Below are 27,238 nucleotides of genomic sequence, written 5' to 3'. Positions count from 1 at the left end.
AGCATAGGAGTGAGTCAATCCCTTGTACAGAAGGCTGGGACCATGCTGCAAACATACCAAGTCTGACCTTTTATTTATGACACTGCCCAGAAGTGTTGGTTTAGGCATTCTGACAAGTTTAAAACAGAACCTTTTGATGTTTGGCTCCTGAATCTGTCCGTCTCACAGAGCTATGTCCGGTGAATTACTCTGTAAGTATAAGCAGTGGTTTACCACTTCCCTTCAGTTCCTCTTGCCCCAGTGATGTTCTGTGGTGGCAAAGTCAATTCTGTTACCAATACCTTCTAAGCCTCCTACCCTGGAGTTCAAGGCTCCCATCCCTCCTCCTGAAATTGCTAAAATGAAACTTCGGTGCCCTTACAAATCTTAATGTTATCTCTTTCCTTCTTATGTAACGGGTGCTGTGTGGCTCTCATTTGCCAAGTTATGTGTCCTCCTCTCTTTAGTGAGAATTAGTGACCAGTAAGGGAAAAGAAATATTACCTGAAGTCTCTAGGATAGCAAGCCTGGCCTCTTTCTTACAGAAGTGGTGATTTTGGACCAATGGTCTGCTATGGGTGCAATCTTGATATTTCCACATCTTTCCACCTCTGAGGTCTTAAAAAGGCTGGGGTGGTTAAGGTGTCCCTACCTGTGAAAGAACCTGTTCCACAATGGCCTTCATCTTAATCCTCAGGACTTTTAGCAGACTGCCTCTGTCTCTGAAATTCTTTCCTAATTTGCTTCTGCGAGACACTAGGAAATATATAAGACCTTATGGTTGGCTCCTTCTATGTAACATTTTTTGGGAGCAGATGTTCCTGCAGATGCATTTCAAGATTGTCCCCAAAGCAGAATATGAGCTGTACCTCAATCAAGAAATCAACCTGTTTGTTTTCTGCAAGCTGAGTTTGTTCCTTCTGTTCTTGAGGTAAAAAGAGCTTTCTTTTGTATTGATAAGAACAGATCTTTCAGAGATTCCCCAAGGTTTTTTTTTACTGAGGTCCAACACCATTTCTACCAATAGACTGTCAAAGTCAAGAGCTGGCAAGATAAAAAAAATGAAGAAGACTCACCAACATGGAATACAGTTGTGTCAGTAGGAACAGTACACTGAAGTCAAATTGAATCAGTGGCCTCACTAATAAATATCTCTGATCCTAATTTCCGCTGAGCCACCGTGGAGCTTTATCCGTATCTTCTGCAAGCACTCTGGCACCCAGAACTGGTGTGTTAGAGCAGATGGTCAGGTTAGGTTTGTCAGGCCTGAATGAAGAAGTTTGAGACCCACCCCAGTGAGATGCGAATGTGCAGGGAGTAGGGTTTGGTCTCTCACACAGCTGGTAAATGTACTTGTGGCTTATTACTTGAAGATGGAAAAAGAACATACTTCTCACTGAGTACTTCAAGCTGGCAGCTGGGCAAGAGACAGTAGGTGGCTAGCCCAGAGAAGCACATATGCTGATTGCTTGGCTAGCTGCTAACAAATGGAAAAGATAATGTCCCTGCATTCCCAACTAGGGGAATGAAGAGTATCTCTCCTTTTCATGACTGCCAATTTCACGAAACTTGTAACTGCTGCAGCTGAAGACCCCAACCCATCTCAAGTTTGACTGAAATTGGCAGATGGACTCCAAATTTAGGGGAAAAGCTGACAGATGTGGATGAAGAGGCTGATTGCATTATTCGTATTTCCCTAGGAAACCAAGGTAAAAGTGGTGCTGGTTGGAGGGGAGTATAATTTAAAATATAAGCTTGCCTGAAATCAGGGTAGATCTCAAGGATCCCTAGTGGCTGTTGTGTCTCTTAACAGGCTTTGAACTCTTTGTGACTCTGTAATTACTGCCTAAAAGCAGGAATAGATTTCTTAGAAATATGTCAGTAACTTTCCAGTTCTTCTCCTTCCCTCTTTTTAAAACTAGGTAGTGTGTTTGCTTTTCTGCATAAATTTGGGAGACAATTTTAGCCAGTTCTTTAAGAACCCATATGAATACATAGCAATATTCTGTAATTTGTTCTTTCCTTATGTTATTAGTATTCATTATTCAAGCAGCCTGCTTATATTTGACTCTTTATCGAAGGCTGATACAAAAAGAGGTTTTAAGGGCTTCATCCCCTTAATGCAATCTGTTGGTAGTTTTCTTTCTCAGTTGAATAGAAAGCCAAATATTTTCTTGATCCTTCTTATATTACTGAAGCATTTATAGAGTAAGTTCTCATTATTCGTGATATTTTTGATGTTGAATCTCACATTGTATTTTGGCCTTTCAGATTTTGGTCGTATACACTTATGCTTCTCTTATACCGTGATGGCATGTTTCACTGATGCACTGCCATCTCTCCTTAAGTTATTTTCCCTTTAGACCCATTTCCCATGAGACTTTAGTTCCTGGAGAAGGTAGAAATCTACTTTTTTTCACTATTCTCCTGCCTTCCTTTTACAAGTGTCATAAACTCTGTCATTCCATCATCATTCCTGACTAAGCTGTATATCACCTTTTCAAGCATTTTCTCCCTGTTAATTAGGATAAAATTTAGGAAGACTTTCCCTTCGCTGGATTTTGCAACATCAACAGGATGTCACTGACACATACTGATAATCTGCTGGACAGCCTGTGTTCTGCTGTAATCATTACCCAATGAATTACAACCAGTTCTTTCAACCTGGATGATTTTGCCTCTTTTTTTTTCCTCAGAAAAATAATCTCAACATCTCCAAGAGCTTCAAATCCAAATCCTGTTTTCCCTGTTGGTGAATTATAGCAGGCATCCTACAATTGTAGCACTCACAGGTTTTTATCAGTAGAACTCTAAATAAGGTTTAATTTACCGAACTGTAAGATTCCGCTATCTTCCATAAGGGCTTCCAGGTCCTCCTCTTTATACCACGTTTCTTATATTCAGGTACTGACAACCAGCATGCTTGATCCATTCTGTCTGGTTTTGTCTCTTCTATGACCCTGTAATGGATAACCCTATTCCAAGTAGTTTTAGGTCTTCAGCCAAGCAGCTGTGGTTAATACCTTCTTGTGAGCTTGTATGTCAGCTCCTTTCTTCAATCTAGTCTGAGGCTTCCCTACAAGGTTATAAAGCTAGTAGATAAAGAGAGCTTTTTGTGAATAAGCCCTTGACAGGTAAGATGGTCTTTTAGATGACATCCTGCAAATAATAATTAATTTATTTCCAGGACACATCCGGCCTTTGTCTCTGTCTTGAACTTCAGTAAGGAGGAAGGGTATAAAGAACATTTGAATTTACATTCATGACCTGTCCTGTAATTACTTTTTAATTTTCTCAGGGTCGTTCATGGTAAAGCCTATGTTGATAGGCAGGAGATTATAATAATCAGTGGGATGGGGAGGGTAAAGTTGGTAAAGTTTTGGCAACCTCTTGCGTTCAGGCAAGATAACAGATATCTCAGAAGACCAGGTGCCCTCAGCAGATGAGTCCATCTGAGATCCTCAGGAGGGAGTCACCAGTCACTGTCATCTTTTGATCCCTTTTGGCAGGCTTAGAGTTAATCTTCTGTGTGCTGCTCAGATCAAAGTAAAACTTTGCATATTTTTAGAATAAGAGTTAAAATGTTAAGATTATCTCCAAGTTTAGGGAATACTATAAAACACACTTAATAAATCTATAAAATAAGACTGCTGAATATTTCTGCATTTTGCTTATATGGAAATACATCCTCTAAAATTTAATAAAAATAATTGTTCTAACTTTCCTTTTCATGGGTTATCATAAATCCATAACAGATGTAAAATAGGTACAAGTGGGACACATTAAATACCCTTAAATTTCATTTTTTTTCTGTCTTTAAAAGTTATTAAATATTTAATTGTTATTTATTTTAATGGCTTATTGATGAAGGCTGTGGTATTTCAGCAAGAAGAGTATATAGTCCATATCTATGGACTTTCTTATAGGGCCTGAGAAAGAAAGGTATTCTGGCCATTCTTGCAAAGGGAAATAGTGTGGAAGTAATTTACTTATCCAGGAAGAGAGAAAACATTATAAGAGCATTTTTTTCCTTTTCAAATCAATAGAAAGACTTCCATTAGCTTCTTTCATGTTAGCTTAGCCATCTCATGTTAACTGAGGAGGTATTAAAGGATAAAGGTGGCTCCTTAGCTGATGTAGAAACTTGGGCTCATCAGAAGCTAAGCCTGTGATTTGGAGGTCCAGAATCTCCATTTGCAAAGGAAATATTTCAGAGAAGTATAGTCAATTTTTGTTTGGGTTTTTGTTTTTTTTTTAGTTTGTTCCCTTCCCTTTCCTCTTCCCCTTTCCCTTCCCCTTTTCTTCTTTTCAGCAAGATATACATAAGAAGTGTTTGCACAATATAGCCTTCAAACCAATGTGTGTTCTAACTTGATCAACTTATAATTTTGTTTTACATCAAAGAAGTTTCTTCCATGTATACGTCTTGTTTGTCATTAAAGCAGTCTTGTTCATTATTGCTGAATCAAATGTTTGAAACTACAAAAAATAAGCAATTTGTCTTCATGCACAATCTTTCAATTTTAGAATCCAGCAGATTGAAGATCAAGCTAACAAATACGCCCAGAATAGAACTGTTGATAAAGTAATTAAAAGGCTGAAGGACAGGGTGATACAACAGGCAGCAACTGCTAAAGACAGCTTTTTTGCCTACAACAAGCAATCACATGGGAAAATTAATAAAGCTGGCTTGTGGAAGGTAGGAAAAATGTTAGTTATTTTTCTCTCTCCTGTACTTTTCCCAGAAAGATACTTATTGTCTTAGCAATGTGCCTGCTCACACAGCTGGAGTTAAATCATCCAGGACTGTTTCAGTCACTGATGAGCTAAACAGGTCTCATGCAGGTTATTGTATGAGAAAGAATCTCAGCTTCTCTTCAAAGACATAAAATTGTCATCTTGTAGCAGCACTACACCTTGAAAGCTTCAACTGCTCTCTGTTGTCAAAAAGAACATGTATGAATTGGGACTGGCAAGACACAGTTGGGACTTGGAGGTCTAATGTCAACCAACAACACACCTCTTGATGCGAATGAGTGGGTATACCTTAAAGAATCACCTAAACCTTAACCTTAAGCCCTCTTTGCAACTCCACAGTGGTAGCTGGTAAGAGCTGGATATAGTTAGGTGAAGAATAAGATTCTTAACAGATACAGTATGAAACTTTAGGCAGAATGACCAAAGCTAATTTTATACCATCTTTCAGATTTCTGAGCCTCAGACTCCTCTGAAAAACTCTTGGAGTGCAGTGTGGCTTGTAATCACAATGGGACTAGGGGGCACCGCCTGGGGTCCCCGACTCTCTTCCTTGCACACTCTTGCTGTACTTTCAAAGGACACTGCAGTCATTGTGTCAGGGAAACCTCCCCTGGATGTCTGGTAGCATTTCAGGGCATAGACTGGTCCCCAACAGGAGAGAAGGACCTTTCTGTGGCTCTTATTTCAGTTCAGTTGATTTAATCATGTTGCATTTTTCCAGTATAATTATTTGATCTTGGGTGGCTTTGGACACTGGGTTAGCTGATTTGGGTCCAGCATCTCAGTCCTGAGAGGATCCACAATAACACAAATGTATTGGAATTGTACAGTTTTCACTTTGTCCTCGTTTGAGGTAACACAGGAACAATGTTCTGTTCAGTAACTTTACTTTTTAGCTAGGCCTCTTCTAACTACTGAAATTAACAGCATATTGTGCAGACAATTTTTGATCTCAGAGTGACAAGACCTATTTCATAGTTGAGGCCAAGGAATGGTATGGAGAGAGGCTCTTGCTTATACTTATTGCTATAACACCCAAGGGCATCTAACTTTGTTATTTGCCCCATTGGAGGTTTGGAAGCAGAAAAACATAGAAGGGTTGCACCTCTGCAGAGGAGGGTACAGGACAGGTGATCCAAAACTGACCAACAGGGTATTCCATCCCATCTGCCTCATGTTCAGTATAAAAGCTAAGGGATTAAAGGATCAGCCCTCTCTTTCTTCAGTGGCCGGCATCCGAGGAGGACTCTGTCTGATCGTCTGCCTTTGATCCCGATCCTGAATCCAGATCTGGAATCCAGTTCCTGTCTGTCACTGAGTCCAGTCTGGGGCTTCCCCACTGTCATCTGGTGACATGAGTGTCATCTTAGGAGCTTGATATGGTTTTGTATATATTTCATTGTTTCATTTTTATTTTATTATTATCATTTCATTAAAGTAGTTTAGTTCCTTCTAAACTCATAAGTCTCTTCCTCTCTCTCCTGCGTCTCTTTGGGGAGAGGTAGGGGAGAGCATCTGTCGTTCTGCCTGAGTGGCCAATCCACCCCAAACCATGGCACACTTGCCAAGACTTCCAATTGAATTTTGTAGGTGTCTTTTTTGAGGTAGGGTTTTCTGTGGTGTTCCCAGGACACATCACAGCCTTGATCGCTTATCTGACTGCATGTTGTGCTTTGGACAGACTTGTGAGGTCATGGATTTGGGATTGTAGCCGCAATGCTGATGGCACCCAGCTGGACATTTCTTTCTTTTCACATTTCAAAGAAAAGTGCTTTGCTGAAAGTTGAGACTGGGCAGGAAAAGAGACATGATGGCAGTAATACTACCCAATCTACCTAGATTTAAACAAGAGCTGTTGCTGAATAGTGTTAAAACAGTAATGCATGGTCTGCCCTTTATCCAGGTGCTGAAGTAAGGTAAGAGTCAGCAAAGGTCAAACCAGAACTGTACCTTTGAAAATGGCCTGCATAGTCCCTTGGGAAAGTTTGTCCCAATCTGGTTTTATTCTGATTTAGTAATAAACATCATCTTCCCATCCATGTACTATGAACTGTACATGTTTTCACCAGCTACTGTTGCAGGGGCAAATGTACTGACTGTAAGAGTCCGATGGAGCTGTTGCCTTCTTTTCTCCCCTTCTCAACATAGACACATGAGCTATGTGCTCCACATCATATGACAGGACGAAGGCTGTTACTATAGAGCCTTCTCCTGTGAACACTATAGCTGTATTCAGCCGCACATCTTCTTACCCTCAGGTGGATATCTTTCTGCAGTTGTGTGCCGGAAGTGAAATTGCTTTGAAATGAAGGGGAAGGAAAGAGGGAGGACAAAACACGTAAAACATTTTCCATTTTTTCTTAATAATTTCTTGTTAATAATACACTTATTAAGAATGTGTTAAGCCGCAACCCTTCCCCCCATATAGATCTGGCATCTGTGGCACCTGCTTTTGGGACACTGGATTCGGTTGCTATGATTTACACTACAATGTGATACCTAAGAGGCTTATATGTTGCCTGCAGCTAATGCAGTAACTTTGTCACTGTAAGGCAGAACATGCTCATTCTACCTGCTGTTTTCTCTTCTGCAATGTCTGTCTTGTACAACTCACATCTAAGATATTTGTATAGCACCAGAAACTACTGAACAGTTAGTCTTTGTGATTTCATTGTTCTTTTATTACACTATAGATGATGCATTTCTCAAGTTTTGGCAATGCACAAAGGATAAAAATTTGTCATGTACCTGCAGCCAGGTGTATGCATCACTGCACTGTGATGTTCTTGGACCCTGCAAGCTCAGCAGAGTCCAGCTGGGTGGAATACTGCCCAGGAACTCTGCCCTGCTGCTGATGACTATGATCATTCAAAAGGGGCAAGTTTCCTTGCAATAGTTCTGTTCTGCCTTGCCTTGTGCTTAGTAAAATAAACCTACCCTGGAATGAATAAGGATGAGAGCTTTGTGTGAATAAGGGTGATTAAAAGGGATTCCTTGTCAGAACTGAAGTGACAGACTACCTTATGTCTCTGGGAACTGCCTGGGCATGTCTGTTTTCAGGTGAAATGCAGACTGAAACCAGTTCTCCATCACTTGTGGTCTTTAAAGATCTCTGCACCTTTTGCAAAAGAAAGTTTTTTGCACCTCATTGCCTAGGTAGAATTCCAACTGGGATTTTTCACATTCCTGCTGCTTTAATTTCCCTGACAATTCTACCGAGATGTTTGTGAACCCCTGCCCTGAATTGTGTGAGAGCACAACTGCTTTTCATCCCAGAGCTCACGGAGTTTCAGTGGTAGGTAAAGAACATCTAAAATATGTGTCTAGCACCACTGTAGGCATTGTGGGGAATCTCCCCTGGCCTCCAACTGCTGCGTCAGAAGGATGTAGGACTCCCTGTATCACATCTGCCAGCTGCATATAGATGTTTGGGATACAGCAGGTTATCACAAATGGTGTAGGCGATATGACATGTCCCAGGTGAATTTAGGTGGGTAGGCCGTGAGGCATTTTGGAGTGCCACTGAAGTTAAAGTGATCTGCAGTGGCACACTGTTATTTGACTGGATCCTGACTCTGTAGCTGGGCAGGTGTGCCAACACCGTTGTCCACTTTAACCTCAAGTTTGAAACTGCTAGAACAGTTTCTAGAGCAGCCAGGCAACTAGTGTACAGCTGGGCAGAGGTGCTTGTGCTCAGAGGTGGAACAGGTTACTCAAACAGAAAAAGCGTAGTGTGGTAGTGGGAAACGTAAAAGCATACTTGTTTTCTGACTTGTTATTCCAGGCCAAGCCATAAAAGTGGGCAAAAGTTGTCTGTCCGACTTGGAAGTGGATAAGCTCTATTTATTTGTATAACTTTATGTTACAGTGCCATTAAGGAATTGGGCAGAATGCACCCTTATATTCCTCTGAAGGATAATTGATCTTGGTATGCCTGAATAACCCAGAATGGCAGGCATAAAATCACCAGTTAACGTCTGTAGAGTTATACCAACACTGCCAGTTCTGTGTTTTTCTTAACAGCTTACGGCATAAGCACACCTTTTCTCTGCTTGCCTGTGGAGTACCAAAGGTGTAAGGAAGGTTAGTGAAGTGGGGTGCTGATCTCTACCTCCTTTACTGAAGGGTAACGTAGTACCTCTGGCTTCACTGGCCTGGGTCTCTTAGGAATTGGGCAGGTAGGCACAGACCCTGCCTTTGGACCTTCAGATTTGTCTGATTTTTAATATAGTTCAAAATCAGGAAGATGGCAGCTGAAGCTCTGGGGTAACATCCACAACTTGTACGTGTGCCTTCACTTTTGTGAAAGATTACAGTATCTCCTCTCTGTAAGGCTGTCATCACTCCTCTTCCTTTAAACAAGACTTAGTAACTATGCCTTTTGTGAGCCATTCAGCACAGGACAATGACCCAGTCTTACAATTTAATATGACTTAATCTTGCAGGCAGTTTTGGCAGAGTTTTATCACTTTTTTTTTCTCTAGATGAAAGTGCTAATAGTTGAGGCTGTAGTCACCAACATTACTATTGTGACTGATTCTCTCCAGCTTTGATTGGATTTGTGCGGCCAGATTTCCTTATCGCTAGTATTAAGCATTTGATCTGATGGTAAATACTTGTTCAACTGAACATAAAATGTGCTTGCTTATCCAAAAGCTTTACATTCATAGAAAGGAATGATAATTTGCTAATTATTCTCACTTTTTAAACACTCCTTCTGCTGTTCAGCTATTTAATGATTTTTTTTTCTTTTAATCTGTACAATTTACTAAAATATAATGGCAAGAGTAATCACTGCAGGAACACTTGGGAAGTCAGGACAGAGCTGCTCAGGATAGTTATAAAGGAATACACCCATAGCAGGAGTTACAAAGCTGCTAAAGGAAATGAAAGGCTTCGGAGAAAGCCCTCAGCCTTCCAAGGGGCTGCAGGGGCTGCAACTACAAGTTTTCAGGGAAACAGGAGGTGGGAAAAGGAGAAGAAAACCAGGGATCCCTCTGCAGTCAACTGCTAGGTAACACTAAAAGGGGTACAATGGGAGACTGCTGCCACTCCAGACTACTGTACCTCTTAGATGGAGACTGAGAGGTAGAGAGTCCTCAAAAAATAAAGAGGAGGGGACATGGGAGGGATGTAGGAAAATCAGAAAGTTTCTTGCCAAAATAGATGACCTAAAATCTGCTTTGAAGAGCAGCAATGCAGAAGGAATCCTGCCCTCCACCTGGCTGCAGCTATATGCGGTTCAGGGGCCCGAATCCATTCTGCAGCATTTCTTGTCCAGGAGGTAGTTGTGGCAGACTTGTGAAGAAAAGTGAAAGTGGCAAATTCTACAAATGACAGTTTTCCTCCAGTCTGCTAAATGAGCTAACGTTGTTTCTTCTGGCACTTTTTACTTTCCAGGTGAAGTTTAATCTTAGCCTGTCACTTGGCACTTTTGCTTAAAATGCCAGTCTCAAAAATATAGTCAAATTTTGCTCTCTGTCTCTTTCTGTGTAGAATTGAAGTTGCACAGAACAGAACTGTATTTAAATGGTTTACTGTAAATGTAAGGGAGAGAGATCAATTTTCAGAGTAACTTCAAGATGAGCCATAGGATAAAACACCCAAATATTTAGTATTCAAAATGACATATTAAGCAAGAAAATAGGCCATTATATAACTTTTTTTATTTCTCTTCTAACAGGTGTTGGAAGATCATGGTATGCCAATGGACAACAGTCAATTTAATCTACTAACAGAAAAGCTAGGGTTACCAGATGGAGGGTTGAGTTTTCTGGATTTTGTGGCAACATTGGAAGGTAAAGGAATTTTAACACCAACAGAGCATGAAACAAACTGTTCCTGGAAGTACCCCACCTGGAGTACTTCATCCAGCTCTGGAGTCCCCAACATAAGAAGGACATGGACCTGTTGGAGCGGGTCCAGAGGAGAGCCACGAGGATGATCCGAGGGCTGGAGCACCTCTCCTATGAGGAGAGGCTGAAAGAGTTGGGGCTGTTCAGCCTGGAGAAGAGAAGGCTCCAGGGAGATCTTATTGCAGCCTTCCAGTACCTAAAGGGGGCCTACAGGAGAGCTGGGGAAGGACTTTTTACTAGGGTATGTAGCGACAGGACGAGGGGGAATGGCTTTAAACTAGAAGAGGGCAGGTTCAGATCGAACATTAGGAAGAAGTTTTTCACTGTGAGGCTGGTAAGGCACTGGAACAGGTTGCCCAGAGAAGTCGTTGAGGCCCCATCCCTGGAGGTGTTTAAGGCCAGTCTGGATGTGGCCTTGGGCAACCTGGTCTAGTGGGAGGTGTCCCTGCCTATGGCAGGGGGGTTGGGCAACCTGGTCTAGTGGGAGGTGTCCCTGCCTATGGCAGGTTGGTTGGAACTCGATGATCTTCCAGGTTCCTTCCAACCTAAACCATTCTATGATTCTATGATCCAGAATTTTTCAACTTTGAGGAAACTGTATTCGTGAAAATGACCATTGATATGATTTTTAGCACATGGATGACCTTCTTGTCTGTAGTTCTTTGACTCCTGACCTAGTTAAGATGCTTAGTATCTAACTTAGGACTAGAAGGAAACTGGAACATGTGGGATGTGACCTAACTGAAGGTCCAGAGGGTTGTGATGGAGTTGTCACTAACAGATTGCAAAAAGTAACTGACCGATTTTTCTGCCTTGAGAGGATCCTTGTCCTCAGCATTTCTAACTCTTATTCAAAGTCTTAGGATTACGTTGTATCCTAAATTACAGTGGATGATTTTATAGTACTGATGTCCAGCAACACTTCCTATTCTGTGTAAAAAGTGAGAAGACAGCAACTACTCCTTTCAGGAATGAAAGGTCTGTAAGTGAGTGATGAGTTTTTGTGGCTGCATATACAGCTGGAGTTCTGTGGTGTGACCTGGTTACTTATTGGTTTATGGTTTTAATTTAAAGTATTGCTTTTGAATGTTAAAGTTGCTGAGGGACACTGCTACTAGAGAATGCTGACACACGGTTATCTATAACATAATTGATAGTATTATTGGACTATCAAGAATCCCAGTGAGACAGTGAGGTTTACTGTTTGTTTAGATATAGATGTGTTGTCCACACAACATGAGGATGTTGTCTTCATTGATTTACCATTGCTGAGGAATGAATACCAGAGGAATATATTCATAATTTGGGAGCACATTTTTTCACCTCAGCCTTAGGCCATCAGTAATTTCACTGATTTCAAGGCACCGTAGGTAAAGGTTTCAATTTCCAACTCTTAAAAATGAAGCTGATAGAATCTGAACTGATTTCTTAGGATGGAACACTAAGTGCAAGGTAAAGCTAGTAAGTAATTATTCATATCTTATTTCTTTTATACATCTAGATTTTGTGAGTAAAATTCTGATGCCATTGAAGTCAATGGGAGTTTTGCCATTGGCTTCAAGGCCTGTTTTATCTTCCATATTATGCCTCTGTTATTATTCTCAGAGGTGTGCATTTACTTTTTTCACACTGTTACTATTATTTTCTGTTGTCATTTTTCCTCTTTTAGAACTAAGACAAGGAGGAGAGCTGACTTGTCTCTGGCTAACATAATATTCATGTTTTTCTTCATTCAGGCCTAGAAGTTTAGAAGTTTGTGAATATACCCATCTGTCCACAAAAATATGTGTGCTTTCATCCAGGAACCAAATAAAAGATGCTTAAAACAGGTTAACCTTGAGGAAAACAAGTGTGCCAGCTCTTTGATTTAAAACAAGAATTAACAGTGTTTTGTCTGTATTTAAAGTTTTTGCTTTTGCCAGTTATGAAAATCACAGCTTTTCACACAGAATGATAGGGGTTGGAAGGGATGATGCAGATCATCTAGTCCAACCCCCCCCTGCCAGAGCACATACACCTACAGCAGGTTGGCGTTCAGGTGGGTTTTGAACGTCTCCAGAGTGGGAGACTCCACAACCTCTCTGGGCAGCCTGTTACAGTCCTCTGCCACCCTCACACAGTAAAGAAGTTCCTCCTCATGTTTAGATGGAACTTCCTATGTTCAAATTTGTGCCCGGTACCTCTTGTCCTGTCACTGGGCACCCCTGGAAAAAGACTGGTCCCATCCCCCTGGCACCCTCCCTTTAAGTATTTATAAGCATTGATAAGATCCCCCCTCAGTCTTCTTTTCTCCAGACTAAAAAGACCCAAGTCCCTCAGCCTTTCCTTGTAAGAAAGATGTTCCAGTCCGCTAATCATTTTCTTTCCATGACTTACTATATCTCGTAGTTGTAAAAGGAAGTGTAACCCACATTTAACATAAAGTAAGTTTCAGAAACCAGAAGCCGAAGAAAAAACCCTCCTAACTTATTTGTCAATGATTAGTGCTTCACTGGGGTGGAGGGTGGTCTGTAGTTACAGAAAAAGAGATCTGATTTTCTTCTAATAAGCTTTAGTGGAGAGATAACACAAATACAAATTCTCTTGACTAGACTTCAATAGAAACTGGAATTAAAAAAAAGGGAAGTATAGTGCATGTCTGTACGGGGGAGTAGGATTTAAAGGGTAAAGTCAGGAAAAGTTAAAATGATGCAGTGGATACTATATAGTGATTCTTCGGAGTAGTTGTACAGGCTCTCGTGTGTCAGTATAAATCTTTTAAAAATAAAAGAAACATTCCTTTAGAACAGACCATTAATTTAGTATTTTTCTTTTCAATCAGGAGTAGGGTGTAGTGAAATGTCTGAGTGTATATTTTTCTTTGGAAGTTTTTCCATTTTAAAATCTGATGTGAATTACTTTACTCCTCTATATGGCTCATATGTTGCAGAAAAATTCTAAAATGCTCAAGAGGTTACAAAAGATGCTTAGTCTCTTTTTCCCAGGAGCAAGGCAAAATAGGTTCCTAGAGTATCACTGCAAAATGTCAAGAAGACATCAGATCTGGAATGGTGACCAAAATAGCTCTCCTATGGCCAAAAATATGTTAGCCCTTCAGGACTGGAAGTGCATGGTTGCCCTGCTTGGAAGCTGGCTGTTGCCCTTTCCTGATCCTTCTGAGCTATGGGATAATAAACTTGTGACAATGTGAAGCTGCTGTTTGTGATGGACTAAGTCTTGCCAGAGCAGAACATCAGGTGAAATAGTTTCGGTGGTGATGCTCTGTTAAGTCAGGAGTGTTTTGATGGCAGATTTGAAATACCTTACATCAGTTCAAACCGGAGGAGAGTTTAGCCAGGATAGAATTTCTCCAGGGGACATGGTCTAGCGTGCAGTGGTTGTGCTACACAGTCAAAGACGTAACAAATTACTTTCTCTGACACTGTCTGCAGCTCCTGCGTTCCCTCAGTGAGACAGACGGGCGGTATGACAGCGAGTCACAGCTTTCGCGGTGCTTCTTTTCTCCTCCTGCAGTCTGATACCTCCCTTCATCAAAGCAACCAGGTGCCAGAGAAGTCTAAAAAAAACCCAACAAAACCTTATCTCAGCTGTACTTTCTTCAGTTGAGATTATCTTCTTCACCTTGTGCTGGGAAAACTATAGCAGCTAAGGCTGTTACTGTAAATTGGGTGGACACCACTAATACTGCATACAGCTATTGGACTTTATCATGTTTGGGCTGTAAAGAATACGATTGCAGAGTTTCTTCTTTTTTTTATATTATATTACTGTGCTATTTATCAGATAAATTTAATATAATCTTTTCAATGTTTGCTATACTTTGATTTCATTGTTGCAGATGCCAGATTGAATGGGCCAGGAGCTACATCATGTAGCAGCCCAAACCACAGAGTAAATGATGCTAAGTATCATTACATGACTGCTGAAGAATGTCTCGATCAACTTAATAATAAGCTGATGGAAGTCTATGGGGTGAATACATTGATCCATGGTTTGCTTTTGGCAGTGAAGCTTGTTGTTATTTCAATACAAACATTTGTTTTCGAAGTTGGTTTGGAAGAGCTGTCAGGGAATTGACTCAAAAATTATGTAGGATTTCATGTCTTCTGTGTTCTCAGAAACTTCAAGTTCAAATACTTTCAGCTTTCAAGACAAAAACTTTTTTTTCATTGTCTTCTCTGCAGCCCCTGCCAGGAAAATAGGATCTGAGTTATTTTTTCCCATCCTTTTGTGAGCATAGCTATTAAAGATTCTGCAATTAGAAAAGAATAACTCTGCACTACTCATTCATGGAACAGTCCATCTATTCATGAGAATGATCTTTCAAGAAGATGTTCTTAGTCCCTAAAGTTTGCAACACAGTGATCTTAACAGTTGTTTTCCAGCTTTTCTATGTTTGCTCATTATTTTTGGTAATTACCATCAGAATGTAATCCTTGAATTCCCACCATGAATAGGCACTGAGTAAGAGAGAGCACGTTTTACAAAGAATAGAAGCCACAGTTATTACCCTTTTGCTCAGTTCATCCCATCCCCTCCCATTCCCATCCCATCCCTGTTCCCTGCGAGAAGTGGAAAGATCAACATTTGGGAAAGAAGGGATCCTCTATTCAAACCAGCTTGGACACCCCTATATCGATCAGCATTACTTCAGATTTCTGAAGAACTGCACCATTTTAAAGGTGTTTGAACATTTTGCGTCTATTTTAATGGGAGAAGCTGTTCAGCTGGTAGATCAATTGCTGTAAAGTCTCTCTTCATTACAGGTTTTCTACAGGTATGCAAGGGTAGAAATGAGGTACCTTTCACTATAGTACTGATGGAAAAGTGGAGGTTAATTCGTAAGTTTGTATGGGGATGGCTTTTTGATGCTCCCTACTTCTGCTCAGTTCTGGACATGCTTAAGATGAAAGCAGTAAGACTGCGGTTTACTGTGGACTATCCCAAGTGTTTAGTAAGGGAGTACTATAAATGCTTTGTATTCTCAAACTATATTAAAATATTTGCCTGTTGTCAAAACAAGTCTAGAGCAAACATTTTTTATTTATGTTTAAAAATATGTAGTTGACGTGTTAAATATATTTAGTTAAGTATTCCTTGTTAGGACACCTATTCTGCCTTCCGTGAAACAGACAGTAACCATGACGGTATCAACATGCTTGACTTTCGGCAATTCTTGGACAGCTTTCTGCTTCGTCTTAGAGATGAGGAATTTCTGCGCCTAGTCGGTTTGTTGGGAATGAACCTGACCTCCACGTTAAATTACCAAGAATTCTGTCAACTGTTCCACACCCAAGAAACTAAGGAGGTATCTACTTGGCTTGTGCCATCTCACAAGTAAGAAAGAAAAAGTTCTGTAGTACCTACAGTAATCTGATCTGTTTACAGAAATGAATATGCTGTGTGAAAATTTGTATTGGGTATAATTGAAAAAAGATAGTATTAAAGTATGTCTTTATCAAGCTGAAGTTGGGTAGCTTTACCAAGTTCTCAGTGATTTGTGACTCCATTAAATCAGATATTGAATCCACAGCTAGGTTAAAATGCCAGAACTACCCTTGGGGACTGCTTAAATCTGTAAGGTCAAACATATATACTGGTGCCTGAATTGGAGTCTTACAGCTGAGCTGTTCTCCCAACTGGACAACTTTGGTGCATCTTCCAAGCATGCAGAACTGGGGACGTGGTTTTGGAACCAGTTAGCATTTTGGATTGAGGAGCAGCCAGGGTATTACCTGGCTGGCACAGTGTCTGACAGTTCTGAGACTAATATTGTTGTCAGTGCACCTTAGAGTAGTCCAAAACACCACGCTCCAGACCTTTATGCCACCAGGGCACTGAGAGTAGACAAGATCAGGTGGGGTGCACAGAAGCACTGAGGTGCTCTGGAGTGGGTGGAGGATAGGGAGAACAGTGCTGCAGCCTCCCTTCCTGCGAGAAGTGATGCTGCTTAAAACGTCTGGAATTTTAAAGTTTGAGCTTAACTTTAATGATAAATAGCATTTAGGCACTAAAAAATTCATTCTAAAAACTCAGTGTGAAACTCTGTTTAACTATGCAAACAGAGATAAATTCATAAAAATAATGACAGGATACAGCAGGACTGAAAAAGCTCCTGATCAGCAACTCATCTCTGCTGTGGCAGTGAAGACGTGATATATACACATAGGCTTATTTCCCAGTTTTTATTTGTCTCTTACAGCATCACTGTTGGCTCTGATGTTAGTAATATTTATCTACTTGGTTTGTTTTTCTTTTTTCCTGAATTGGACAACTGAGTGAATCAAAGAGATCAGTCTAAAACAAGAAAGGAAACTGATGATGATTGAGTCTTGCTAACAGTTGGAGTCTGAGACCAATTACTGTCGGGCTCTCATTTCTGTTTCAGTTTGGACTTAGCTAGAAATTGAAACATTTTGAATTGAGCTCCAGAATTTCCTCATTTCAAATACTATTACTGTTTCAGAAGTCCAGCAAAGAAAATAGAGTAATTGAAAGCCTTAAGAGCACTTGATTTTCCCAGCTAATTTTTTAGGCTATTTTTGTTGGTCAATTGTTTAAGGCTTATGGAATCTTCTCTCACGTAGTGGGAGTGGGGAAAACTCAAAAGGTTCCCAGGCACCTAAAATAGATTAATGTGGCATCCGTGTTTCTAAATCCACATGGAGGCCTCTGCAAAGGCTTTCAAGGCCCAGAGCCCCGGGAGCTCAGAAGTGGCTGAGCTTGCAGTGTCGCAAGGCTTGACTTCAGCAAGGCTTTCGACACCATCTCCCACATCATCCTCATAGGCAAGCTTAGGAAGTGTGAGTAAGATGAATGGACAGTGGGGTGGACTGAAAACTGGCTGACAGGTAGAGCTCAGGGGGTTGTGATTAGTGGTGCTGTGTCTAGTTGGAGGCCTGTAACAAGTGGAGTTCCCCGGGTACTGAGTCCAGTCCTGTTCAATATATTCCACCAATGACTTGGATGAAGGGATAGAGTGTACCATCAGCAAGTTTGCTGATGACACAAAACTGGGAGGAGTGGCTGACACGCCGGAAGGCTGTGCTGCCATACAGCGAGACCTGGGCAGGCTGGAGAGTTGGGCAGAGAGAAACCTTATGAAATTCAACAAGGGCCAGTATAGGCTGCTGCACATGGGGAGGAATAACTCCATGCACCAGTACAGGTTAGGGGCTGACCTGCTGGAAAGCAGCTCTGTGGAAAGGGACCTGGGAGTCCTGGTGGACAACAGGATGACCATGAGCCAGCAACGTGCCCTTGCAGCCAAGAAGGCCAATGGCATCCTGGGGTACATCAAGAGGAGTGTGGCAAGCAGGCAAGCAGGGAGGTTATCCTACCCCTCTACTCTGCCCTGGTGAGGCCACATCTGGAGTATTGTGTCCAGTTCTGGGCTCCCTGGTTCAAGAAGGACAGGGAACTGCTGGAGAGGGTACAGCAAAGGGCTACGAAGACGATTAGGAGATTGGAGAATCTTTCTTACAAGGAAAGGCTGAGGGACTTGGGTCTTTTTACTCTGGAGAAAAGAAGACTGAGGGGGGATCTTATCAATGCTTATAAATACTTAAAGGGAGGGTGCCAGGGGGATGGGACCAGTCTTTTTCCAGGGGTGCCCAGTGACAGGACAAGAGGTACCAGGCACAAATTTGAACATAGGAAGTTCCATCTAAACATGAGGAGGAACTTCTTTACTGTGTGAGGGTGGCAAAGGACTGTAACAGGCTGCCCAGAGAGGTTGTGGAGTCTCCCACTCTGGAGACATACGAAACCTGGTGGATGTCATCCTGTGCAACCTGCTGTAGGTGTATGTGCTCTGGCAGGGGGGTTGGACTAGATGATCTGCAGAGGTCCCTTCCAACCCCTATCATTCTGTGATTCTGTGATTCTGTTGTGGTTCTCCAGGACCTAAGTTCTGGTCTGTGCATGCGATGGGTGGTACAGGAACCCAGTGGGTAGGTCAGATGTAGTTACCACATCTTGCCTGGTCTACACACCCAGTCTTCCTCTGCCTCTCATTTGAGAATCTTGGTCCAGGGAGCATATTCCTGGAGTGTGGCTGAACCAGGCTCTGAAGCCATATGTCTGCAACAATGCCTTACAAAGCAACAGCCAGAGGAAAAATGGGTGTTAGGTCGTAGCATGAGGTGGGCAAGAGAAATTAACAGCCTTTCCTCAGTTTTCTAACTGGAAGTACTTAGAAAAGCTAAAGAGAATTTGGGACCAAAAGAAGGGCTACTCTTCTCAGGTGAAGGAAGGTGCACTATTTCAAAGAATCGTGAGGTGTAAGGTCTCCTTGATTCTCAGATAGGTATGTCCTTGCGTAGCACATGGATTTAGGCAGCTTTCTGTGTAGTGACAGCTATGCTGGATCCTAATCTGAGGCACCCATATTCCTCTCCATGTTTGAATTCAACCAGAAGCACCAGGCCCAATGTGGATCTCACTTCCCAGACTTACTAGCCATGTCTTGGTGACTCACAAAGATAGTTTTGATCTACGTTATTGATGTAAATCAAGAATAATCTTCCTGGAGTCACTCCAAGATATAATTGTTTCTGAGATAATTAACATTTCCTTCTATGCGTAGAAATGATCCGTGCTGGCTCTTGAGTTTGAAGAAGAATTGAACAACATTGATTTGAAAATAAATAGGGAATTACAAAATTTAAAACATCTTCGCTAACCTGCAGCTAGGGAAATAAGGCAGTATTTAAAGAATTAAGTTTACACAGATGCAAAGTAACAGTCTTTAATGGGTATCTTAGAAACTGGGAAACAAAACCACCGCTACCATGAAGAACAACAAAAGGGAAGGAAACTTGTCGAGATTAAAGATCCCCCTAACGTAAAACATAGTTAGTTGTTATTTTATTTCTTTTCTTTTCTGAGAAAAAACAGATGATAACGGATGCAGAGCTAGCTTGTGATCACACTCATTACTACCTTGTTATCAAAGCAAGAACCAGATGGCATGACCTAGCAAGGGTAAGAAGAATGTTTTCTTTAAATAAATAAGCAGCACTAATAAGTTTCAGAACATTATGCAATGTTGATCTTCAGATTTTATAAATATTCAAAAAGACCCTTGCAAAATAGCTCGTTAATGATAAAAACTTACTATGTGATTAAAAAAACCTCAAATTTGAATAATATTCAATTTTTGTAATGTTGATTATGTAATGGATGCTATTAGAGTTATTCCTAAAACTTTCTTCATATTTTACTATTATTGGGTTTTATTTAATGTTTCTGTTAGTAGTCATGGGCTTCATCTGAGGCCTGTTTGACTAAGTGCTGTACACAAACACACACCTACTCCTGTGTTGACACCCAGCGTCACCCAGCACAATGAAGCTTTGACTGCGATGCTTGCACCATTCAAAGAGACTCTCACAAAACTGTCCTATAAAAATTATTTCCACGTTTTTATCTTTTTAAACTTGTTGAGTAGTTGCAATATTTGGGCAACAGAGTAGCAGAAGGGAAAATTAATATAATCTTTTCATTAAATGTTTGTGTAAATCAGACGATAGTACTGGTAGTCTCAGTTTGCAAGATGAATGGTAAAAAACTCAACAAACCCAACAAAACAACGAAAACCCAAAGCAAAATCTAATTCATATTAGGTATAGAACAAAGTTGGGGAGAAAATCTGCAGGTCTGCCATTTTTCAGTGCCTTCATCTTCCACTGGCGTGCTTCAGCAGTGGGCATACCCATGGCTGCATGCGTGCTTCTCATGCTCATATCCCCTGTGTTTGCCATCAGTAAGAAACTTTCCACACAGACTACATCACCTAAACACCTGTGATGTCAATCCCAATTCAAGCCTTTGAGAGTTGCACATCCATAATAGAAAGTAGGAAACAGTAAAAATCAAATGAAAGAACATTAAAAGATGAAATTCAGACGTGCATGATTTTCTGTTTCTTTCTCAATTCCCATTATTCATTAAGCTTACAGAGAGATCAAACATTTTGTCACACTTGTTGGTTCTTGTTAGTGATGATTTCTTTTACATTCCAGAATTTTCAGGAACTTGACAGTGAAGGAAATGGCATTATACAGCCAAGAGACTCGAAGAAAGTCTTGTTCAGATTTGGCATTCCAATCACCCCAGAAGAATTTATGCAGCTTTGGGCAAGGTATGACAACTCTAAATGATTAGCTCTTGCAATAATGCATCTTTTATAGGATCACAGAGCCTTTGGTAGTGCAGTGAATGACAATAGATTACACTGCACAAGAAACATTTTATTTTGTTATGATTGTGACCTTATATCATGACGCTGTGTTACAGGAGGGTACGTCTTATCATACTAAGCTCAAGAATACAATTAGATCCATCAGTTTCCAATGAATTCAAAGACAGGACTTTCTCTTGGCTTCAATATTACTGATCCCCTTAATTTAAGATGCATTTTCTTCTTGGGTGGCACCTTAGGTCACTGGTTAAATGAACTTGTTTTTCATCAATTTTGTTTGTACACACAAATGCCTACCTCAGTTTGTGAGGGCTGAAATTCAGTTCCAGGTGTCTTGGGTCAGGTGGCAACAGCAGACAAAGCTTCTGTCAAGGAGCTCTGCAGACAATCCACATTGCATACCTGCCTGAAGGCAGTGCTACCAGCCTCTCCTTTCCAGAACGCTGAATTTACTTACAGTATTTTCAACCTAAATAAAAGTGATTCAGCCAAAAGAAAAATGCTACCTACCAAATACGTAACAAAAGAAAGTAAGGTAATTTCATGCTGCGTAAAGATGGCAAGTAATATCATGAAATGTTTTTATAGACAAGTAATTTGTTGTGAAGTGGGGAAAATACTTGTCTGCCTTCAACAAAGAGGAGCTGTGCTATAAACTGTGTTTGAAATGGCATAGATGTCAGCTGTGTGTGACATTATATAAAAAGCTACCTTCATTATAGGTCTATTTAAACAAAATATCACTCTCTAACATATAGAACCTGAGTATACTGCATTTTGGTTTCAAACTGCATTAACTATATAGTTTTTTCTTAGCATGGAATCATCTCTGAATTATTTTCTACTCCATTAGATTTTACTTTCCATTCTTATTCCTTATGGATGCCATGGCACATGAAGAGTATCCTTTTCATGCAGTTATCTGCTGCACAACTTCACTCCTATCAGCCACTCCTTTTATAGAATAGCTAAAATCTCTTATGTGCCTGGTATGTCTGTAACTTGAATAAAGGAATTAGAGTGAAGCTGAGGCTAAATTAGGCATTACCATGCATCGGAGCACTAGCAGGGGGAGAAACCACAGGGGAAAAAGCTTATGGAATGGCTTATACCTGAGAAAATATGGAAAGTGTTTATAAAGCTAAACCTATGTTTCTGAAGGGTGATTACAGTTCTGGGCATCTCAGACTTGTATGACCAGTTTGAGACACTTGAGACTGAATTTTTAGGAGCACAGTTCTCCGCATCTCAAGCCAAATGCTGAAAAGCAGCAGTATGGAGAGCTGGAGAATAGTCCTGACAATTTGGTCCTCAGGGTAGTATTTTCAGAATCAATTCTGTGATTACAACGCATAAGCTCTATCTTTCGAGTCTCATATAGTCACTCCTTCTCAGTGTGGTATGGCACCTCTATAAGGAAGGGAAGTCAGTGAGATTTAAGCTGTTAAGTCACTTAAGGACATCTGTAATGCCTTTCTGTGAAGAACATGAATATTTAAAAAGAGCATTTCTTTTTCAAGGTATGCTACAGATGCAAAAGGATATCTTACTCACCAAGAATTTTTACAGAAACTGGGGATAGAGTTTGCACCTGCTGACACAGGGCTCAGCAAAACACATCATGGAAGACAGCTATGCGCATTTACAAATACATTATAATAATCAACAAAGGAAGCATTCAAAGCTGGAAGAGCAGCAGAAACAGCAAACTAAAGCTCTGCATGGAAGAGAAATTAAAAAGCAGATCAAGTAAGTTATTTATGAGCTTAGTATATAACTTTCTATGTTTGCATTTGGTTTGTTAAGATGACACTGTGTACAATAAAAATGTAATTTTACCACAAAAGGCTCTGAAAAGGAGTTTCAGAAGGTAACAGACCAAGCTCATACATAGTGTTATTCCCTTGATTTGCTGGAGATAAGCCTAGTTCAGTGTGCCTTGCGAGACTTTTTTTATAGATATTCTCCATGACTTACATTACTTATTTTACAGACATTATGGCAGTATCTAGACTGACAAATCAGAATGTCCAGAGACATTCCCAGACACAGTCATCTATGCTGCTAGATGGCCAAAACAGTCCTCATCATGCTTTGGCCTGTGTCAGCTAGTGTTTTCCCCAATCACTCCGGGCACCGTTTGGGAGCAAGAATGCTTCAAGGACCATTCCTAATAGGCAGTTTGCAGCCAGCTGCTCCCTTTTGGAGGCAAAGAAGGTTCACTAGCAGATATGCGCCAGCTGGCCTCTGCGCCCAGAGCACTTTCTGGCCTGTTTATTGGTATCATCTCAGCTTGTGGTTCCAGTCCTAACACTGCTGTCAGCTCAGATAGAGAGAGAAGAGCAAGTGCAGTTTTGTCACCCTGCAGGTCTTTTCTTCTCAGGCTACTTCAGTGAATGTAGACTCAGACCTTCCTGATTACGCTCAACAGGGCCTTTTCTTGCAGCTGGAATGGTTGGGCGTGTAGGACACTGTGGTCCCATATCCTACCCTGCCCCTTGGATGAGGGCCAAGTAGCAATCACAGCTGGTTTCACATCCCTCTAGCAGCTAGTTAAATCGTTAGTGAATGGCTTTGTAGATTCAGCAAAAAAACAGTCTTGACAAGGATGGACCCTGGCTCCATATGACAGAAATAAGCACCTTGTCTCCAAGCAAGAGGAGTCTCTGCCTCAAGCTAAATCAACACTCACAGAGTTAATAGGTCATTGCTCCTGAGAAGAGCGTTTGACAAACAAATGACAAAATGATATCCCACTCAGACTGGAGTCTAATGATCCATGCTTGCCCTAGTGAGTCAGCAGTGATTAGCCTGCTGCTGCTATAGGATTCCTGCACCTGCCAGCAGATTGAGGCAGCAGGAGAATCCTCTGCCCCAGTACGGTGCTGTTAAAACTTTATATTTCCAGATTGTACGTAGACACCACCTGGATGCTTATTGTGTTTTCTGCTTGTGCTTTCACTCTTCTCCTGAACAGTTCTATTTATTTATTTATTTATTAAGGAGTAGAAACCCTCAGGAGCAAAAACCATGTAAAAATATACCCCCAGGAGCACAGATTTACTTTCTTTTGTGCTCAGGAAGTGTCTGGAAGTTGGAGGAACTAATAAATTATTATTGATAAGAATGATAATTCCCCATGACATTGTTGGTAAAGGTGATACGCTCATAAACAAAGAAGAGCAGCCTTGTCTTGCAGATAAAAAGGCAGCTTGGGAAATCATTAGACAAAAAAAAAAAAAACACAAAACACAGAGAGAAGCCTGTGAGCTAAGACTTTTGCCTTTTTACCTTGCTTTTTTAAATTCTGTTTTTCAGTACCCCAGATAGGCTGAAGGAATCAAGGGCAAAACTCTTCTCAGCATCACAACTCTCCCACCTGCATTGCAGGTCTCTGGCATAAACTGCACTTATGACACCCACAGGTATCCAACAAGCATTCCACCTGTAAAAAATTGTATAATATACAACAGAGATGGTTAGGCAACTGCTGTGTTGCAGGCATTGCTCATTACTGTATTTATAACTGTCTGATGTGAAATTTAGGCCCTAACAGTCTTATACTGGGCTCTTCTGCTCCAGTTGTTGTCCCAGCCCACTGTCTCTAGTCTTACACTTGGATGAAGAGCTCTTTTGGTCAGGAACTTTCTATTTCTTCCCTGTTAGTGCAATGCCAAGTGCAAGGCAGCCCTGCCTCCAATGCTATAAATAAGAAGCAGCTCTGCAAGTAGGGAAGATGCTGTGCTGCAAGCAGAAATTATGCAGTGTGGCTCTAAGATGCAAATACTCACCTCTAAGCAGCTGGAGACTAATTAAATCAATGGGGAAGACATGACAAATAAAAATAAAATAGCTGTCATGTGACATGCTGGCAGGTCCACATCATTTAGAATTATTTACTTTTGACAACCTACCATAACAACGACTATGTATAGAACTATGTATATGGCAACTATACACATAAATACCAGTGCATAGCAATTCCTTAACTGTAATTTGGAGGAAAACAGAAATTGGCAGACTGGGTCAAGTATAACTGGATTCAGTTACCTGCTAGTAACTGGATCCAGATGTTTCTCATTGAGGTAGAGCAGCCTTCTAATAGATGGACATGGAATATTCTGTTCCCTGCGCTAGGGCTGTCTCATCCTGAGCAATGACTAAGTTTAGTTTAAGTCTGCAGATGGGACTTTTATACCCCTTTCAGAAATTATGTTCTAATTATTTGTTAGATTCTGGCTTTTCTTGATTTATATGTATAAGACATTCTGTTCTGCTCTTAATCTTTTGAAATTTCTGGCATCTGCACCTTCCTCTGGGAATGAGTTCATAGCTTAATTGTGGTCCGCAAAAGTGTGCCTTGTTATCGATTATTGCCACCTTTCTGTTCTGGCTGAATGTTCTCTTCTGTCTCCCACACTTTCTCACCCACTTCCTGGCCAGTGGGAGCAGTCCTGTGGTAGCAGTTTTCCTGTCTGGTTTTCTATCTTGGAAAGCTGGAAGTACAAAAGGAGTTGAATCCAGGTCTCTGAACTCCTCAAATTTCACATAAGGCCCTGGAAAGCCATAAATGACTCTTGAGCCGGAGTCACTGTCTGATGGATGAAATCAAAATCCATCCACGTGGTGGCTGTGAAGGCAGTGATCCAGCCGAGTGTCAGCCTTCTGCTCCAGGACCACATAAAACAGCTGAGATATGTGAAGCACCTTTGGGCACTGTGCCCTCCTACTCTAAAGGTCAGCATAAGGAGATCTGCTCTGGGTCAGAAAAATGGACGCAGTGGCTGCAAAACCTAACCTTGGTGATCCACGTGTGTCAGCCTCCATTCTCAATGAGTGGGAAAACCGATCCCTTTCACCTGTCAGATTCGGACTGGGAGGAGGCAGTTGCCTGAGGTGCAAATTTGCTGGTTATAGGACCCACTTCAGCTGCACTGGAACCAGCACCCACTCCCCCTTCTGTGATCTTGCTTAAGCCCTCTTGTTTCTATTTGCGCGGTGGCTGCATCCAGCCTGTCTCCTTTCTTCTGGCTTTCTGCAAGGGCTGTGAACCTCACCCTAACAGCTTTGGAGCAGCTTCAGTGCCCTGTGATTACACACTGGGAGGCAGACAAAAGCTCTGGACATCTTACAATTCAAAACATACTGTTGTGCACTTTTTTTTTCTTTTTGCTTTTGTTGTAACTCACAGGAACAAATCGCCCAAATTAGAAACAGACATTGAACAGTGGCTCTCCAGCTCTTCAAGAAAAATACAAAACAATTGCAAGAAAATATTATTTTTTGGCAATGTAACTTGATCTATGGTTTTAATCCTCATTTTCTCCACACACATATTTACTGCTGTGAGTGGAATAATTACTGCTTGGAAATCTTTTATCAGTCAAAAAAATGTTGAATGCCTTAATTTTCAAAAAATATGAATCTCAAAAACTGATTTGATTTTACTTTCTTTACTTTCATTAGGAAGATTTAAATGGAAGCTAATCGTGATGATGAAGAGTGGCACTGTAAGTAACATAGAGTTGAAAACAGTTCCAGAATTTTTCTGCAATGAGGGTACAATGTGGACCATATCACACATTGAAAGCACACCCTTGCAAGATGGAAGGAACAGTGCTAAATAGTCTTCCGGGGCTGGCGGAGATCAGTCTCTCAGTGAAATCGCAAACTGCCTTCAGGATGGTCAGCTGTTTTGGGCTTTTAGGCTGCTGCATCATTCTTCCTAGGTCTGACTCTTTTGGTCTCTCGCACCCATCCTCCTCCACCATTGCCCATGTGCAATCACTGTAAAGCCGCGGTTTTTAAGCTGTGGCATATTACAGTAAGTCAAAAAAAGCAAACCCTCTGTCAGGAGATTTTAGATCTGTGTCTTGGCTGGAAAGTCTATAGGATTCTAAACATAATAAAAGTTAAAACCCAGAGACATAATTAGCGGATGTTGGCTCTCTAGGGTCTCATATCTAAGAGAAGGTTGAAGGAGTCTGAGCCGGTTAGTCAGTAAATAGAATCATGGAGATTCAAGACAGTAAAGCTAATTTGAGTGCAATGCAAGCACACTTTGACTGATGCGCGCCTTCTGCAGCATACTTCTACGCTCTTTCCAGCACAGGTCTTGCTTTGAGTGTAAACCAAGTACCACATGGTAACAGGAGCAGAATGTGAAAAAGAGGAAGGAATTAACTAGAAAAATGAGATTTGAAAGTGAGAAAAAAGGTGATAGCTCTTTGGGGGATTTTAGAGACTCTAAAACACACTGGCAATATTGCAGTTTCCTTGAAAAGGTTCACATCAGGCTTTGAAACCTATATGCAGTGGCTAGATTAATCATAAGTAAGCTCACAACTATTTTCTGGAATATTACAGGAGTAGGAGCTATCGAAGTTTTTAATGTCATGAAACCAAGCCAGGGTGAGAGGGCAATCCATGCGGCTACAGAAAA

At 41.0% G+C, this 27,238-nt stretch overlaps 1 protein-coding gene across 1 annotated transcript in view; it reads left to right on the top strand.

The window, feature by feature from the left end:
* Positions 1–27,238, top strand: part of EFCAB6 (EF-hand calcium binding domain 6) — a gene marked incomplete at both ends in the record, with an annotated part of 118,999 nt that overhangs the window by 56,008 nt on the left and 35,753 nt on the right. The window contains 8 exon segments of the mRNA XM_082481234.1: positions 4,507–4,678; positions 10,421–10,535; positions 14,431–14,564; positions 15,697–15,929; positions 19,481–19,577; positions 20,618–20,736; positions 22,317–22,407; positions 22,409–22,545. Of these exon segments, the coding sequence (XP_082337360.1) occupies positions 4,507–4,678; positions 10,421–10,535; positions 14,431–14,564; positions 15,697–15,929; positions 19,481–19,577; positions 20,618–20,736; positions 22,317–22,407; positions 22,409–22,545 (1,098 nt within the window).

The sequence above is a fragment of the Vanellus vanellus genome (assembly GCF_965231255.1).
Source record: "Vanellus vanellus genome assembly, chromosome: 1".
NCBI classification, from domain to species: domain Eukaryota; kingdom Metazoa; phylum Chordata; class Aves; order Charadriiformes; family Charadriidae; genus Vanellus; species Vanellus vanellus.
The sequence above is the reverse complement of the archived record's forward strand: the minus strand, read 5'-3'. Positions and strand labels throughout refer to the sequence as shown.